General features: G+C 36.8%; 2 protein-coding genes across 2 annotated transcripts in view; both read right to left on the bottom strand.

Moving 5' to 3' along the window:
* Positions 1-2,095: 2,095 nt before the first annotated feature.
* LOC129741040 (uncharacterized protein K02A2.6-like) lies at positions 2,096-3,916 on the bottom strand. Its single transcript, XM_055732739.1, has one exon. It carries the CDS (start codon positions 3,914-3,916, stop codon positions 2,096-2,098), a length of 1,821 nt encoding a protein of 606 aa, XP_055588714.1.
* A 4,114-nt stretch (positions 3,917-8,030) lies between these two features.
* Positions 8,031-19,957, bottom strand: part of LOC129741037 (uncharacterized) — a 50,991-nt gene continuing 39,064 nt past the window's right edge. Inside the window, exon 4 of the mRNA XM_055732738.1 lies at positions 8,031-10,588. Within this exon, the coding sequence (XP_055588713.1) occupies positions 10,380-10,588 (209 nt within the window). The 3' untranslated portion in view covers positions 8,031-10,379. The remainder of the gene's footprint in view (positions 10,589-19,957) is intronic.

Raw genomic sequence — 19,957 nt, 5'->3', positions numbered from 1 at the left:
TCGGACCTAAAAGGGTCATCAGGCCTCGCCCTGGGGTGGTCGCAACTTAAATTTACAGGTTGCGTGATTTCTTCTTTTTCAAGATGTCTAACTCTGGTTGATAGCATGAGAGGTACCCACCCGTTTCGGTACCCTTGATGTGCATGTTCGCTGGATTGGGATGTCCCTGTTGTGAGATACCGCAGAGGAAAGTGAACAGTGGTGAACTTTCTAGCAACGACCCTGAGTCCAACCATAATCTCTCCTCCCATGTTCCCACCCACTGAGTGTAGCTGTCCACGAGTTACATGTGGGCGGTCGAGAAATTCCGGTTGTACCTTCTTGGAACCAGATTCAAACTAGTTACCGACTGCAAACCCCTTCAATTCTTGTTTACAGTACGAGCGAAACCATGCGCAAGGATTGAAAGGTGGGTGATGAGACTACAAGCTTATAATTTTGAAATTGTTTATAAACCCGGATCCAGCAATTTGGCGGACGCGTTGTCAAGATTATCAGTACAAACTCCTAAGGAATTTGACCCTTCAGAAGAAGCTTGCATTTATCACTTGGCCAGACTGGATATACCCAAAGCTGTTACGCTTGAAGAAGTTGAAGACATCTCAAGTAGAGATTCAGAGCTAAGGGACACAATAACTGCGTTAGAAACAGGGGAATTGGGTAAGGTACCTCAAGTTTTCAAACCGTTCATTTCGGAACTGTCAAGGTCCGGAAACCTGTTGATCCGAGGAGATAGACTAGTAATACCTACTTTACTAAGATCGAGGGTACTGGACATTGCTCACGAAACTCATCCCGGTATAGTGGTAATGAAGCGAAACCTACGACAGAAGGTATGGTGGCCACTAATGGATAAAGAAGTAGAATCCTACGTTAAAAAGTGTAAAGCTTGCACCTTAGTATCAGGCTTGAGCCCACCAGAACCAATCTGTTCCACAAAATTACCAGATAGGGCATGGGCTCACTTGGCCATTGACTTTACCGGACCATTTCCGTCAGGGCACAATTTGCTGGTGATAATCGACTACTTTAGTAGGTTCACAGAAGTAATAATAATGAAAACCATCACCGCTACCCTCACCGTTCGTGCTCTTCACGAAACGTTTTGTAGATTTGGCATGCCCGTTTCCCTAAGAACAGATAACGGTCCACAGTTTGTGAGCGGAGAGTTTCGTCAGTTTTTGGAGCAATTTGGGATAGAACATCGAAGAACCATTCCGTATTGGCCACAAGCTAACGGGGAGGTGGAACGAATAAATCGAACAATCGGAAAACGAATGAAAATTTCCCAAGAACAAGGGTCCGATTGGCAATGGGATCTACGCATGTTTGTCTTGATGCAAAACTCAACGCCGCATTCAACAACTGGAGTAGCTCCTTCCTCATTAATGTTTGGACGGATTATGAAAGACAAGTTACCAGGATTGATGACAAAACCAGAAAACATTCTCGAAGAAATCCAAGACCGTGACAAGGCTAAGAAATTTCAATCTACAGAATATGCCAACAACAGACGTGGTACACAACACAATAGCTTGAAGGAGGGAGAAACAGTTGTCGTCAAAAGGACTCAAAAAGATAACAAACTGTCCACAACATTCGACCCAGAAGAATTCGAGGTTATCCAAAGGGAGGGGTCAAGGGTTAAACTGAAATCCAATTCAACTGGCACTACAATGTACAGAAATGTCTCACATCTCAAAAAGCTTTTTTCAGATACAACTGGAGGAGCGACCACATCATGCAACCTGCCTCCTCATAGCGAAGATTCAGAGTTGACCGACTTACACCAAACAAGGAGTCCCGAGAAGGAAACGCGAAACGAAAGTCTCGAGAAGGAAACGACAAACGAATGTCGAAAACGTGCTCGAAGGGATTCCAAACGACCAGCCTATCTCAAAGACTTTACGCTTAATGAAATAACAAATTTATAAAGAAAGGGAGGAGTGTAGTGTCGTACACTACGCCCGAAGACTAATACAATCATAAACAACAATTTGACATACCTTGATTATACAATTGACCATGTTCCAAGTGTGAGACGAATAAAAGATTCAGTTTGGTACGACGGCCATCCGAGTAAGTTGTACGAACTTTATACTCCGAAATACCCGACATAACACGTACGACCAAAGATTAGGATATCGTCTATGAAGATGATCACCCCATCCAGTCCTTTGAGTATCTTCTCCATTTCCCGCTGAAACACCTCAGCGGCGCAGTTCATACCGAACATGAGTCTTTTGAATCGGTAGTAGCACTTGGTCGTGACGAACGTGGTTATCTCTCGAGAGTCTGGATGTAGTTCTAGCTGATGGAAGGCCTGGTTCAAGTCAACTTTCGAGAAAAACTTACAGCCGTTGAGGTAAGGCATCATGTCCTCGAACACAGGTAAAGGGTGTCGCTCTGGGATTATTGCTGTGTTCGCCTTTCTCATGTCCACGCACAATCGTACTCGACGACCTCCGTCCTTTGGTGTAACGACTAGAGGTGAGGCCCATGTAATTTTATCAGTCACCGCCTCTATTATATCTTGGTCGAGGAGCTTTTGAATTTCTTCGTCAACAACTTTCTGCAACGGGATGGGTAGCCTTCGACACGGCTGCTGGACAGGGTGAATGCTCCGGTCTATGTTGATCTTCACCTGTAGATCCTTTGCCTTTCCAATTTCCACTGACTTCACTTCTGCAATTTCCAAAACAGCCGAAGTGATTTGTAGTATTCCGAGATCCATCGAAGTAATCTTGCTCAATAGATTAGTGCCATGCCCTTTTATCACATACACCTCCCGATGCACCGTCATCGCTCCGTGGGAAATATCCGTTTTGAACACTCCTTTCACTTCCAGCCGGTGGTTGCCGTACGCCAGAAGTTTCTTTTTCGACTCGACACTTTCACAGCTCACCTTACATCCATTATCCTTCAGCTTCCGCCAGGTATTTTCGTCGATAACATTCACTGATGCACCGGAATCCACTAGCCATTCCAAAGGTACTCCTCCGACCAAGCACTTAACTTTGGAATTATATTTGTTGCTGTTCACTTCTCGAATCTCCAGCGTTGATTTCTCGTTCTTCGTCGCGAATACATGGTACGCATCACTCTCGTCACTTTCACTTTCATTATCACTATTTGTTTTTCCATCTTCCTCTTCTTCGTCTTCCGATTCTTCCACTTGTCGCACTTTCTTCTTCGTTTTCGCCAAGAAGTTCTTCGTCTTACATTGATTTTTATAGTGTCCCTTTATCCCACATTTATCGCACTTTTCCTTCCGTGCCGGGCACTTTATGTCATTGGCATAATGTTTCGAAGAACCACAGCGAAAACATTTGTTTGTACCACTCTTCACTTTGTTTACACTTGCAGACCCTCCTGCTCCCAATTGTTGTTGGTTCAGGTCGATCGTCTCCAGCACTTTTCCCTCTTCCATAATTTCCGCCAATTGCGTCAGGCGTTTCTTCAAAATAACCTCCCGCAACCCGTTAGACAGACAGCCGTCAAAGACTTGCTCTGTTATGCGCATTTCCAGGGCATTTCCGTATTCACATAGCACTCCCTGGTGACGTAGGCGCCTCACAAATTTAGCTACACTTTCACTTTCGTTTTGGGACATTTTCCTAAAAACTGCCCGCTCGTGGGGAATGCAAACAATCGGCTGGAAGTGCTGATCAAGAATCTCAATAGCACTTATGTAAACATCACTGCCTTGGGCTGCCCCTGCTTCGTGGTTGGGGTCATCGTAAAACACTTCTTGCACTTCCTGACCGGCCAAGTGCAACAGCATAGCCTTCTTCTTATCAGCCGTCACCGTGGTGTTACAGGCTAGGTACAGCTCGAACGATCGTTTCCATGCTGTCCACCGTCTTCCCACAGAAGCCGAATCACCAATTTCGAACGGTTGGATGTTATGATTCATCTTGCAGCGGATGTCAGCAAATGACCATAACCTCAATGTTTCCGAAAATAATTTTCACCACCGCGCGTCCGATCTTTTTTTTTTTCGTTTTCCGCTTACCGCGTTTACTCCCGTTCAACCGGATTATCGCGAAAACGATTGTACACACCGTTTGCACTGCGTTATTCGTTTAATTACGCCCGAGTCGTCGCCAAAATGTAGTGTTTATTCGGATTGAATACGCGACACGTGTGTACTTTCCAAGAACTTTTATTAGAATGACATTTGATACATTTGACTTTCTTTCTCTCTCCACGAATGGAACAGTGTTCCCAAATCAGAATATAACACCGAACATGGTCCTTCGAACCGGATGCCCGTCGAACTCCGAGCGTCCGGAACTACTCTAAATTCTGGAAGATAACCTTATCATCTCGACGTTGGTGGAGTGAGCTGCAATCAAAATTTACAATTGTACAAGGCATTTAAATTGCCTCGAGAAGGTAATTAATATTCCAACCACCTTTATTTTGGTACGTTTTTTGCTCCGCTGGGAATTTTATTGCAGATTAACGCACGTGCACGATGGCTACGGAACGGCGTATCAAGTCGCTCAAAATGCGACTTCGAAGCATTGAGACGTCGTTCAACTTAATCAAAATCTTCGTGGAAAATTTCGACGAAGAAACGCAGTCGAATGAAGTTCCTGTTCGGCTGGAAAACCTGGCCGTGTTGTGGGTGGACTTCGGCAAAACGCAAGCCGAACTCGAAGCAGCTGATGTTGACGACAATGCGGTGATGGAGCATCAGCTGAAGCAGCGGGCCCAGTTCGAGACGGACTACTACCGGGTGAAGGGTTTCTTGCTGTCCGTGAATAAAAGTACATCGCCCAGCTCCCAATCTTGTCACTCCAGTGCGCATTTCCCTACTTCTTCGCAAATTCGGCTCCCAGATGTAAAACTTCCTGTTTTTCATGGCGCTCTCGAAAATTGGTTGAATTTCCATGATTTATTTATTTCGTTGGTGCATTCGTCGACTGAACTGTCTAATATTCAGAAGTTTTATTATTTGCGTTCGTCATCAGCGGGGGATGCGTTAAAGCTGGTACAAACGATTGCAATTAGCGCCAATAACTATCCAGTTGCATGGAACTTGCTGATTGACCACTTCCAAAATCCTGCACGTCTGAAGCAAGCCTATGTTGACTCCCTTTTTGAGTTATATAGCCACTAATGTTGTTTGAATGTTCTGCCAGTTCTGCTATTAATGATAATGCTCTATACTCCTTGCTTCTGTAAGCATTTTAATATTTTTTAATGATACAACCCCTTCCAAAATATTCGAAAATGATCATTTGAATTAAAAAAGTTCTCCCAGTTAACGGTACCGTAATCCGGGGAAATATTGATAACTTTTTTCAATATTTTTCGATTCTTTTTTCTGATAATAATCGTTCTGTTAAGGTGAATGTGGCATGTTTTATATTTTTAAAACCAGTACTGGGCTCATACAAACGTCAAACGTCATCATGGTTGCCGGAATTTATTAGACCACCTTAAATTTGATTTAAAAATCGATTTCGTCGCTGTTCAGGAATTGATGCTTTGGGGTTACATTGGGGTCTCAATTTTGACGGTTTTAACGAGTTTTTCTTGATCATAAAGGATACTAAACACCTTCATAATTGTTTACAAATTCTGATTTATCAATTCTACCTTGCTTTTCAACGTTTTCTTTAAAAAAAATTATAATCGAAAAAAAAAAACAATGATGCTGCATACATTTAGGGGCAAAAATTATAATAATTGCAAAATAGTTTAAGCTTCAAAATACAAATGAAATTTTACCTTCACGCATTCCCCTAGGCCCTCCCACTATTTTCATTTTCATTTTTTCTTCAAAGTTAATCTTTTGATAGGATTCCTATCCATTTGTCCAATATGGGCTTACTTATGGAAAATGTCCTTACTTTATAAATATCAAAAATTTATCGTTAGCACTTTAACTGTACATATACAAAGAATAAAAGTTATTCTTTCACATTCAATCACCCGTTTGCTTCTAAATACTGTTTTGTTTCATCAGGAGAGCTGTTTGTTTGCGAGCCTTGGAAAAAATAGATATTTTTAAATTTTGAAATTACATTTTTACTAACAGAAAACAATTTAAAATACAAACCAAATATTGTCTATTTAATACTCAATTAATAGACTTCCAAACGTAGAAAACAGTTTTCAAAAATTCAAACTATAGACTAAGTTATTGATGATAATGTGTAAAAATTTATTGATGGTCAAAGTTACCCCGGTGATCAATGTTCCCCCAGTTTACGGTACTTAAAAATGAGTAATCATATAATTACGTACATAAATATTTTGTTTCAATTTTTCATAGTATTCGTGCCTTGTTGGTCAAAAAATCATAGTTAAAAATCAGTCACCAAAACACCCTCCATGAGTCGGTTCTTCCAACGGCCCTGAATAGCCATGGTTTTTTTTTTTTAAATTTTGAACGGTTCGAGCATTTAGGCAAAGTAAGAGAAGACAACAGCTAAGTCCATAACAATTAACGTGATAACTTTTCTCGCTTTGCTTCTATCAGACTCATCTCTTCAGCGTTTGTATACAACATGTTCTGCATCACATTGAACGAAATTTTAACAAAATTGATCCGCTGCTGACTTTTTAAAGTTAAACTATACGCAAAACCGTCCACACTCTCCCGGGTGTACCTTATTCAATTTTTATTTCTATAAAATGTGAAAAAGCTATCATTTGATGAAAACAAAATGATGATGACATATTTTTAAACTGTGACCCAATGATGGGTCTTGACTCAAACATTCAGTCAGCGAAACTTTCTCTACAAAAAAAGTTTTGATGATGACATAGTTTCTTTCATTGTGAGATAGTTTATTCTCTTAGAAAATTAAAAAAATTGAGCTATAGATGTACAAATATTAAGATTTTTTGAAGCCGTTAAAAACTTTACCCAGTATGACCGATTGGCTTAGTGATATCACCTACAAACTTTATATTGCTTTTGTTATCTTATAGCAATACTGTTGGTGTTAAAAAATTGTTTGGACATTCACCAATTTTTTTTAAATAAATATTTTTATAACTCCAGTTACCAGTCCGGGCTAAAATGCATCAACATGCAAATCAAAGATTCAACTTATAAATCTCGTTTCCATATGCTGGAATATAATTGTTTTGTATCACGCGTTTGTTAATTCCAAAATCTCGTCCCTTCAAACAATAACATTTATAATTTCAGCTACCCAGTAAAATTTTTTTGTAGTATTTCTTACCCCTGAATGTATGCAGCACTTTTCTGCTTTTTCTTTAAAAACACTTTATACAGAAAAAAAATGAAATTTAATTCAAACAAAACCATGTGTTGTACTTCATGCGTTAAGAAATCACAAATATATCCAAAACTATAAATTATCAATTGTTTTCATTTGATTTAGTATTAAAAACAAAGTTTGTTGCAATTTATCCCCTTTTTTCGAAGGGTGAAAATCGCATGTTTGTGAAAATTTAAAAATAACTGGTGAACCCAATATTTTTTTCTGATGACGTCAATTTGATGTCTTATCAATCTTAAAACTTTTGAAGTACAAGCGGTATTATTATCTGTGGACATTAAGTTTTAAGAAGCCTCGTTAAGTTTACACTCGTGAATATCGAAGGTGGTTCTGGTTGCATTTTTAAGAATTTATCTCTTTTTCTTATATGATTATTTACCTTTGTCCTATTAAATTCTGATGACTAGCAAAAAAGTGGGTCTAACAAATTTGTTAATTTTTTTTTTCAAAAATAACTTTATGGTGGTTTTTGGGAACTTAGATTCAGTCAATGCAGTTTATATCTTAAAATTGATTTTAAGATTGATCTTCAAAGGCAAAAAAACGAATCTCCATGTGGCGTTTGCGCTTTATAAACAGTGTTTTAAGGCTCAATATACACAACAATATGTCGTTAACCGAAGTTTGGATTAGACGCTCTGACCTGAAAGGAAATCATCGAAAATATTCAGGTCTACCTTTTAATTGATTTTAACCATGATACGAGCTTCACCCAAGGCTATGCATGGATTTCGGATTGTGATAGGTACAGAAAGTGGTTCATTAATTTATACATTTATTAAAATAGACTAAATCGTTTCTGCTATGATATGAAAAATTATGTACACAGTGTGATCAAACCGTATTCCAGAAGCCTCGTCTCTTTGATTTCGATGAAATTAGAGCAGCCATTTTTACTGGATTTTAATAAATACTTGGAGTCAGACGTATATGTATCTTGCGTCTGCTACTTACTTTTGCCTATTTCCGGAATTATCGCGTTTCAGTGTGTCAACAACAAATAAAATCAGTTGGAAACTTAAGCTGGCTGGTTTCCATGGCAGCCAGTGGAGGACTGATTACGAATCTGAACAACATCTTTATTAAACTTTTTTTTTTAAATGAGAAAACAATTGCAGCCGATGGATTATTGTTGGTTGGTTTTTAAGTCTCAATCAATTGACGATAAAGTTAATTTTATCTGCTATCAACCAAGGTTTTATACATATCACTGAAATCAGTATCAATCACATTCGTTTTCGGGTCAATTTGATTTGATTTTTTTTTATTTGTGAGCGGTAAAAGTAACGAAGCTATTTTATACTTGTTTTTAATAAAAAATGCAAATTTCACAGTTAAAAATTTTCAAACCCATAAAAATTCCATGCTTCTTTTCATATTTGATGAATAAAAATTATCGAGTAAAAATTTTATCGAAAGTCAAAGTGTTGGAGAGCTTCATGATATGCTTGAATTTTCACTTTTTAAATTGCTTTTAAAGTAAGTATACATGGTATTTAAGAACAAAATATATCCAAAAAATCATAACGGTATTTAGGGGTATTCGAAAAAGAACTCTCGAAATTTAATTTGAATTTGTTCACTAAAATTGTACTGCTTTTTGTAGTTTATTTTTCTCTAGATTCGATTTACGTATAAATTAGGGGATGGATGAAAATACTTACCTTGTCATCGTAGTCGGCCAGTTTCGATTTTGTTTGGCTGTTTCTCTCATTCGATTGCTGCGATTGGTTCTTCCAAATAAACATTGAATACAAATTTGGGTTTTATTGATGAAGTTAGTTTCGTTTGATTTTCTTATAGCTTTTTTAGTTTAAAAAATCCCATAGAATTTTCGAGAATATAGTCAACTCGAAGACTTGTAACATTCGCTTCAGCACGAATACGCTTTGATTGAGTAGTTGAGTAGCGAAAGTTTGATCATGGTTTGTTATTGTTGTTTTTGTGGTTTCGGTTTCACATAAATAAGTTTTGAAATGTTTGAGTTCAAGATTTGCCGTTGGTTTTGGATTTGCTTCTCGTGTTTTGTTAATGATTTATTTTAAAGTAGTCGTCTCTCAACGTCGCTTTCCACACATGATATGATGAAGTAGCAGGATTCGTTCTGTATTTTTTAATATTCTTGGAATTAATCTTTTATCTTGATACGCTTTATACTGTTTGGTAGTTTAAACTGCTTCTTTGCTTCTATCGGAACTGATCCGAGAGAAAGTGTTTTCTTTTCTTTTTTGGTTTGCGTTAAATTGACATCTAATAATTGCATGGCCGCAGTTTGTGGAATAATCGATGTTGTCAACCTTGTTTTAGTTTCAAATTTCAATTGCCAGTGAGCCATCATTCAAGCCACTTTCAATTAATTTTGCCTAGATTTTGTTTTCTAAATTAGCAACTAAATAAAAATGCTTCCTTATACCCTAGTGTATTTTTTGTCAGCCTAACTCTGTGCTGCGAATTTTCTTCTCTATAATCTTATCTGTTGTTTTTATTCGACTCTGCAATCGATAAAACTTTGAAACAAATTTTACATTTATGTACAGGGGAAGTTGGGGCTTGGGTGAGGCTCATGTACACATACACACGTAAACATTTTCACACAAACACGCACCCTCACATACGCTTCCATTCTCACCTGAAGCTCAATCGTTCAGTCGCACGAATGGTGGTGGTAATCTCACAAAATTTACAGCTTCTGCTATATCTTTGGCATTCGATTTAATCTTAAAAAGAGTCGTCCAGTTATTTGTAAGGGGTAGTAGGAAAAAGAGGGTCCTGAAAAATGGGAGAGGGAGGATGTTAGAAGTCGAAGTGCGGATCACACGAGTTCAACATTATATCTCTTCTTTCGAGGAAGGAGGGTTACTTTTTCTTCATTAAAATCTAAAACGTAATATAAAAGCCACTAAGATACACGTGATTTCACCGCATACTTGGATAGTTGTGTGAGGTGTCCCACCATTTTCACCTTCCTTCACCTCCTCCTCCTCTCTCGACGAATGTGTGGCTGTATCTTTTGGTAGACAGGAGAAAAGTCTGCTACAAGACGGCCTTCTACGATTTCTTCTGCTGGCACCTGGCAGCAGAAGTTTTGTGAATGGTTTCGGCTGGATGAAGTTATCTCCTGATCGAAGATGGCCTCGCCGCTAGAATTGCCGTTGCCGTTTTCGTACCTGTCGGTGTGAGCGAGCAGCCAAGTAGTAGATTGAGCAGGGGTGCCAGCAGTCGACCCCAGAGGGAAAGCAAGGAGCAGCCCAACAACAACAGGAAGGTTCCACCGCTTGCCATAAATCTTCGCCGATGGTTGCTGCTGCCGGTGTTACTTTCTGTGGAGGAAACGAAACGAAACGGAGGATCCGGTTATGGTGCTGCTAAGAATCGAAAAAAACGAAAATCCTATACAGTCTCTGGAGCCACAAATTGAAATTTTTTATCCGACTTTTTCGTGAAATTATTTTGGTACCATTTTAAAAATATTTAAAATTGAAAAAATATATCCATAAAATTTCCATAATTTGTCATAATTTTCAAAATTGTCAAAAGTGTTGAGGATCAAGAAAATCGACTATCCAATTTGCTCTCTGGAGCCATCGTTCCACCACATTTACCTTTTTTATTATTTTCTACTTTAAACAACTGTTTTTGAACTAGCTTATTTAGAAAAGATGAATTGCTGTAAAATTTCAAACAAAGAAAATTCGATCTCGCATTTAAGGTTAAGAACCAAGAATGTGATAAATAAAACTTGAAAGGAAATATTTAAAAGAAAATGTCATAACAACAAAAATTTCTGAAAATAAATGACAAAAATGACAGAAATGACAAAAATGACAAAAATGACAAAAATGACAAAAATGACAAAAATGACAAAAATGACAAAAATGACAAAAATGACAAAAATGACAAAAATGACAAAAATGACAAAAATGACAAAAATGACAAAAATGACAAAAATGACAAAAATGACAAAAATGACAAAAATGACAAAAATGACAAAAATGACAAAAATGACAAAAATGACAAAAATGACAAAAATGACAAAAATGACAAAAATGACAAAAATGACAAAAATGACAAAAATGACAAAAATGACAAAAATGACAAAAATGACAAAAATGACAAAAATGACAAAAATGACAAAAATGACAAAAATGACAAAAATGACAAAAATGACAAAAATGACAAAAATGACAAAAATGACAAAAATGACAAAAATGACAAAAATGACAAAAATGACAAAAATGACAAAAATGACAAAAATGACAAAAATGACAAAAATGACAAAAATGACAAAAATGACAAAAATGACAAAAATGACAAAAATGACAAAAATGACAAAAATGACAAAAATGACAAAAATGACAAAAATGAAAAATGACAAAAATGACAAAAATTACAAAAATGACAAAAATGACAAAAATGACAAAAATGGCAAAAATGACAAAAATGACAAAAATGACAAAAATGACAAAAATGACAAAAATGACAAAAATGACAAAAATGACAAAAATGACAAAAATGACAAAAATGACAAAAATGACAAAAATGACAAAAATGACAAAAATGACAAAAATGACAAAAATGACAAAAATGACAAAAATGACAAAAATGACAAAAATGACAAAAATGACAAAATTGTCAAAATTGTCAATATTGTCAAAATTGTCAAAATTGTCAAAATTGTCCAAATTGTCAAAATTGTCAAAATTGTCAAAATTGTCAAAATTGTCAAAATTGTCAAAATTGTCAAAATTGTCAAAATTGTCAAAATTGTCAAAATTGTCCAAATTGTCAAAATTGTCAAAATTGTCAAAATTGTCAAAATTGTCAAAATTGTCAAAATTGTCAAAATTGTCAAAATTGTCAAAATTGTCAAAATTGTCAAAATTGTCAAAATTGTCAAAATTGTCAAAATTGTCAAAATTGTCAAAATTGTCAAAATTGTCAAAATTGTCAAAATTGTCAAAATTGTCAAAATTGTCAAAATTGTCAAAATTGTCAAAATTGTCAAAATTGTCAAAATTGTCAAAATTGTCAAAATTGTCAAAATTGTCAAAATTGTCAAAATTGTCAAAATTGTCAAAATTGTCAAAATTGTCAAAATTGTCAAAATTGTCAAAATTGTCCAAATTGTCCAAATTGTCAAAATTGTCAAAATTGTCAAAATTGTCAAAATTGTCAAAATTGTCAAAATTGTCAAAATTGTCAAAATTGTCAAAATTGTCAAAATTGTTGAAAATTGTTGAAAATTGTTAAAATTTTAAAAATTGTCACAATTGTAAAAATTGTAAAAATTGTAAAAATTGTAAAAATTGTAAAATTTGTAAGACTTGTAAAAATTGTAAAAATTGTAAAAATTGTAAAAATTGTAAAAATTGTAAAAATTGTTAAAATTGTAAAAATTGTAAAAATTGTAAAAATTGTAAAAATTGTAAAAATTGTAAAAATTGTAAAAATTGTAAAAATTGTAAAAATTGTAAAAATTGTAAAAATTGTAAAAATTGTAAAAATTGTAAAAATTGTAAAAATTGTAAAAATTGTAAAAATTGTAAAAATTGTAAAAATTGTAAAAATTGTAAAAATTGTAAAAATTGTAAAAATTGTAAAAATTGTAAAAATTGTAAAAATTGTAAAAATTGTAAAAATTGTCAAAATCGTAAAAATTGTAAAAATTGTAAAAATTTTAAAAATTGTAAAAATTGTTAAAACTGTGAAAGTTGTAAAAATTGTAAAAATTGTCAAAATTGTCAAAATTGTCAAAATTGTCAAAATTGACAAAATTGTCAAAATTGTCAAAATTGTCAAAATTGTCAAAATTGTCAAAATTGTAAAAATTGTCAAAATTGTAAAAATTGTAAAAATTGTCAAAATTGTCAAAATTGTAAAAATTGTAAAATTGTCAAAATTGTAAAAATTGCAAAAATTGTAAAAATTGTAAAATTGTAAAAATTGTAAAAATTGTGAAAATTGTAAAAATTGTCAAAATTGTAAAGAATGTTAAAATTGTAAAAATTGTAAAAATTTTAAAAATTTTTAAAATTGTCAAAATTGTCAAAATTGTCAAAATTGTCAAAATTGTCAAAATTGTCAAAATTGTCAAAATTGTCAAAATTGTCAAAATTGTCAAAATTGTCAAAATTGTCAAAATTGTCAAAATTGTCAAAATTGTCAAAATTGTCAAAATTGTCAAAATTGTCAAAATTGTCAAAATTGTCAAAATTGTCAAAATTGTCAAAATTGTCGAAATTGTCAAAATTGTCAAAATTGTCAAAATTGTCAAAATTGTCAAAATTGTCAAAATTGTCAAAATTGTCAAAATTGTCAAAATTGTCAAAATTGTCAAAATTGTCAAAATTGTCAAAATTGTCAAAATTGTCAAAATTGTCAAAATTGTCAAAATTGTCAAAATTGTCAAAATTCTCAAAATTGTCAAAATTGTCAAAATTGTCAAAATTGTCAAAATTGTCTAAATGGTCAAAATCGAATTTTCAGAAATTGCAAATTGTTGAAATTTTTAAAAGTTTGTTCATTATCTCAAGAATGGCCAAATATTTTCATAATTGAAAATGTCAAAATTGTAAAAATTGTCAACATGGTACAATCAATTGTAAAAATTTTCAAAATTAACGGAACTGTCAGATCTGACAAATATCGAAACAATTCTGTAAAAAATATAATTTTATGTGTAAATATTTCAAGATCTACCCCAACGACACCAGCACGGAAGAAAATGAGAATCATGTTTTAAAATCATCTTGCGGTTTAGGAGGAGAGAAAATATCTCCGGGTCGGAATCTGCTTGAAAAGGTGAACAAAGAAGCCACCAAAACCCCCGAAAAAATAGAAAGAAAAGGTTAACGGTGACAATCTTGCCTTCTAAATGGCTGCTGCCACACGACGAAGAGACCTGCAGGACCGACCTGTCACTTGGAAGACACTTCCTGAACCCGCAGTATCCACTTTTTTTTACTCCCTTTGGATGGAGATGTGGGGAAGGTAAAATAGGAAGTTAACTGATTTTATTGTTTGCGTGCGTTACGATGATGGTGGTAGCTTAGAAAAGTTGTCTGTTGTTGAGAAATCCTTAATCTAATGCGACAAATTGAAGTATATGGTTGTTTTCAGTTGAACGTATTTGCCTGATTAGTTTTTTCATACTGGTATTGTGCCCTATTTTGTAGATGTTAATGAGCAAAGGTTCGCTTTATGCAATATTGATCTCAACAAAATCAACCGTGAGTGAATAAAGTTATGAAGCAAAGAAGTTGTTTTCTGTATAAAATCAGTACAAATCTGACTTTCTGACTCATCATCACCTGACATTGTATTTTTTGAATTCACAGTCCACCATTCCTTCAAATAAAAATATTGCAAAATTCAGCCTATAATATGTGTTTCCCAACATTCATTATTGCGTTGTTTGCATGAACCTACGCACGTTGTTCACCGAGTAGTGGCATGGGTGTGAAAAGGCCTGCACTCTGCCGCTGCCGCCGCTGCCAGGAGCCATCAATCAAATGTGGGGAGAAATGTCGAAAAATTGAACATCAAAGCCTCCCCCCTCTTTCGATGTTCGATGGCGCCGACATACAGTATGACCCATAAAAAATGCGAATAAACGTGAAATTCATGTTAATTTCCATTTAAACTACCCGAGCGGATTGAATCCGAGAATGTTGTTTTCCAACAAGATAGAGCTCATGCCATAACTCGAAATGAACCCAACCCTGGCTAGAAGAAAAAAAAGGAAGTTTTGACCGCAGCATCATCGACCTCCGAGCGGTCCGGATTTAAACTCCCTAGACCAGAAGTCGGCAACCTTTTGAGTCAGAAGAGCCAAAAATTTCTAATTTTCAAAATTTTAGAGTTTGAAAGAGCCTCATTCAAAAATTATTGTTTTTATTTTTATTTAAAAAAAAATCAAAATATATGAATGATCAATGAACATGAGTGTTACGAAAAAAAACATTGAACCCCCCTTTTTTGTCTAACTCTTGGATTTTACTTTTAAATTTATTGCTTGTTTCCATCGACTAGATGGGTTCTTTTCTGGATTGTCATGGTTTGATTTCATATCGTTGGCAAATATCGAGTCGAGAAAATTTTAAATCCATATGAAGCTATGAATACTGTTCCGAATCGTCCGAGATTGATGTAGTGGACTGTATCGGTTGCTGCTGGGATGATCGGAACTACCACACAACTGTTCAACACGCTGGGGCACTAATTTAATTTTCGTCCATGTATGGACAATTAACGGCACCACTGTGATTGTCCTGCACTACGGAACACGTATTTCTTGATACGACCCTTGTATCGCGGTTATTTCCCAATGATTAAAAACACTTCTACTTTTCCAAAACACAAGACTTTTTATTTGGCAGTCAACCAAGCGAGAATTGTAAGCGCGACGTGAACTGTTTGGGGGTTTTTGGCAAGTGATTTTTACAACATAAATAATACTTATCATCGGCAATCGATCGGCAATGATCGGCCGGGAGACTACTCTTCTCTCTGAGAGAGGACGACTGACAGCATTTTAAGATAGGGTGGTTGTGGCATTATGGCAACTATTATCAATCCAGAACATGCCGCCCCCGTTGAAACCATATGGATTTCAACTAAATTGAACATTATATAAACATGATCCGTTTTCAACTCGCTTTTCTACACTAACTGATAAATAACAAAACAATTGTAATGAAAAACTAACTATACAAATCCATTCAAGAAAAAAACTTTCGATTCTTCGGGGCCCCTCCTTTGATTGATACGCCCATGGGTGATGACTTCTCTCCTTGATTTCGATTACCATTCTCCCTGGCATAGATGTTGATGAGATGGCCATCGAAATGTTTACATTTTGATCGAGACGATGCTGTGGTGCTGTTTTGGATAATTTCGGTGGAAACAAACCACTCCCGCTGTGTGTTTCCCTCGCATTTGGACCAATTGGATGTTTTCCGGGAACGGCCAACTGCATGTGTTGCATACGCCTTGCGAATGGAGCCGACGGGATTGACACTCTCGAATTTGGATGCAGGTAAGTGCATTTCTTCATGTGGATCGGTCATTATCATCGATGATTATGTGTGTTTGCAGATGGAAAGATGATCATGCAAGCGAGCAGCTGTGATGTATATTCCATACGAGGAAGCAGGGGTCCCGCTCAAGTAGCCAACGCAATGAGTAGACCGCGTCGATGCAGTAAAATTGTGGATAGGATTTAAGTTGCTCGACGAATAATGTCGATAGACGTCTCTCAATGGATGTAGTGAATTTTGGATGACATGATGACCGATGAATTGAAGCATAATTCTGCGATGTTTTAGCTTGCCGAAAAATAGAATAAGTTTAAATACTTTTAGACAACATATTCCAAATTTTGAGTTGTCCATGAATGGACTAACTGCTTTCGATTGACCAATTGTAACTTGAAGACACGACGTCACAAAATGATGCATGCATAAGTTTTTTTTTTACACTATTAAACATAGATTGACAAATTTACAGACAAAATACTTATTATGTGGGTTGTGGTGGGAGGTGAAATCTGTAGTATGTAGTGTTAAGAGCTGTTTAGGCATTCTCATTGTCCCTTATGGGTAGCACACAGATTTTGGAAATCCCACGATCGAATGAACCGTCTTGCGTGCGGACTGTTGCTACGCGTACGTTGCCGTCGCTGCCACGAGTAATGTGGGTGATGCGGCCTAAGGGCCACCTAAGTGGAGGAACATTGTCTTCTTTTAGTAACACCATCATGCCTTCTTGGATGTTGTTCCGTTGTTTAGTCCAGCGAGTTCTATTTTGTAAATCAGAGAGATATTGCGTTTTCCATTTCCGCCAAAACTGTTGTGACAGTTGTTGTGCTCTTTGCCACATCGTTAACCTATTAATTGATGCTTCGCTTACATCGCGATCAGGAGCAGCTGTAAGTGGACGTTGTACCAGGAAATGTCCTGGGGTAAGTACCCGAAAGTCAGAGGGATCGCTAGACATAGGTGTTAAAGGTCTAGAATTTAAAACCGCTTCAATTTGCGCAAGTGCAGTTGTCATTTCATCAACGTTGAGTGTACGCAATCCAATAGACTTTTTGAAATGATTTTTAAATGCCTTTACTTGGGCCTCCCAAAGCCCTCCAAAATTGGGTGTTCTTGGGGGAATGAATCGGAATTCGATACCTTCGTTTGACGATTCTTGAATGACTAAATCTTGGAATTTCTGATTATGAAACATTTGGACTAACTCCTTCAGTTCTCTACTGGCACCAACAAAGGTTGTTGCGTTGTCGCACATTATGAGCTCAGGCTTCGACCGTCTACTTATGAACCTTCTGAGTGCCGCTATGAAGGCTTGTGTGGTTAAGTCCATTACCAGTTCAAGATGGACTGCCTTGGTAACTAAACATACAAATATCGAAACGTAACACTTGATCGGTGTGGTTCGACGGTTGGGATAGTTGATAAAAAATGGACCGCAGTAATCCACACCAACTCTTAGAAAGGCAGATGCTTCAGTCACTCTTTCGGTTGGTAGATCACCCATGAGCTGTTCTGTAACCTTGGGCCTTGATTTAAAACACTGAACTCAGGAATGTATCACTTTTCTAGCCAAGTTAGTGATGTTTGTGGGCCAGAATCGCTCTCTAACTGATGAGATCAGCAGTTGTTGACCAGCGTGGAATTGGCGGAGGTGATACTCTCTAACAATCATCTCGGAAAGTGGTGGTGGTCTAGGATCCACGGATGTTTGCGTGACTCTGACACCTTTGCGTAGTGAAGCCGACCTCTAGCTCGGATAGTTCCTTCATGAAGGTACGGACCAAGTCCGACGATTTTGGAGTTTGATTTTACTTCACCGTGCTTGGAAAGGTCTTGAAATTCAGTAGCGAAGCTTTCCAACTGGGCTAGCCGCACTAAGGTTTCTGCAGATTTCATCAACTCAGGTTGACTGAGATATCCAATCAATTTTGATGTTCGATTCGTTTTCTGTGCGTTATGTCTGAACCTTTTAAGCAGTGCTACTATCCGAACAAGTCTAGTAAATGAAGAGTAGAGTACAAGGATTTCATTTTCTGTAACTTCGAGGGTTACAAGCGTAGTTGTTGGTTTTTCTTCGAGTAATGATGGCTCTAACTCTTCTGAACTAACATTATTTTCCACCGGCCATGACTGTTGTTGCTGAGATAGCCATTTGGGGCCTTCAAACCATAAACTTTGATCGCGCAGTTGTTTGGGTGAGGCTCCACGTGATATGAGATCGGCAGGGTTTTCGATACCAGCAACGTGATTCCATTTCGCCTTTTTTGTAATGTGTTGAATTTCTGACACACGATTGGCAACGTAAACTTGCCAACGGGAAGGATGGGAAGCCAACCAGTGCTTCACTATCATCGAATCAGTCCATAGATACACATCTTTGATCTTTGGATTAATGGAAACGAATTTTTCGTAGAGATGACTTAATATAAGGGCAGATGAAAGTTCTAACCGAGGGATGGTGGTCTTGCGCTTTGATAGTTTCAAATTTTCTAGTGGGGCCACACGCGATTTAGCAGTTAGTAGGCGTACTGTTACTGAGTCATCCGCATGGACACAACGAAGGTATAGGCAGGCTCCATAAGCCAATTCAGATGCATCACAGAAACCATGTAATTGAACTGATAGACATCTGCCACTAAATCCAACCCATCTTGGAACGGATAACCCTTCCAAAGCCAACAAATTCTGTTTGTATTGAACCCAAAATTCACGAAATGTCTCATCGAGAGGTTCATCCCAGTCGCATTTGATTCTCCAAAGCCTTTGTATGAAAATTTTAGCTTGTACAACCACCGGGCCGACTAAACCAAGGGGATCAAACAAGCAAGCGGCGTCAGAATGCACTACTCTTTTCGTTAACGTCGGAGTCAATGATCGCCATTGTATTGAGTTAAAACAGAATGTGTCTGATGCGGTATCCCATTGCAACCCGAGAGTTTTCACGGTCTCGTACGAGGAATCAAACTCAAATACTGCTCTTTTACTTCTAACATGTTGGGGTAAGGTCTTCAAAATATCTTCCGAATTAGAACTAAATTTCCGTAAATTAAAACCTGCAGAATTTGTAAGGAATAGAATTTCCTTCAACAAAGTATTGGCTTCTTCTATACTGTCAGCTCCAGTGAGGCAGTCATCGACATAAAAGTCTTCAATGAGTACCTTTGAGCCTATCGGATGAGTGGTTGAACTATCTTCTCCTAGCTTTCTTAAACACCTCGTTGCCAGGTATGGAGCGCTAGCCGTTCCATAAGTCACAGTCGTTAACTCATAGGTTCTGATGTCTTCGTTGGGCGAATCTCTCCACAAAATTCGCTGTAAATGCTGATCCGGCTGTTGTATCATCACCATCCGATACATCTTCTCAACATCTGCACAGATGGCATATCGATGCAGACGGAAGCGCAGAATGATGGACAACAGGTCATTCTGAATCGTTGGGCCGACCATCAACCCGTCATTTAAAGAAACGCCGGTTGAGGTGCGACACGAAGCGTCGAAAACTACACGTAGTTTCGTTGTTGTGCTATCCGGTTTCAGCACTGCGTGGTGTGGAAGATAATAGACAATATTCTGACATTTCTGACTGTTTTTCTCCGTGACTTCTTTCATGTGACCCATGAGAATATATTCGTGGATGAATTCCGTATACAT

Source organism: Uranotaenia lowii, chromosome 2 (genome assembly GCF_029784155.1).
Source record: "Uranotaenia lowii strain MFRU-FL chromosome 2, ASM2978415v1, whole genome shotgun sequence".
Taxonomy (NCBI): domain Eukaryota; kingdom Metazoa; phylum Arthropoda; class Insecta; order Diptera; family Culicidae; genus Uranotaenia; species Uranotaenia lowii.
The sequence above is the reverse complement of the archived record's forward strand: the minus strand, read 5'-3'. Positions and strand labels throughout refer to the sequence as shown.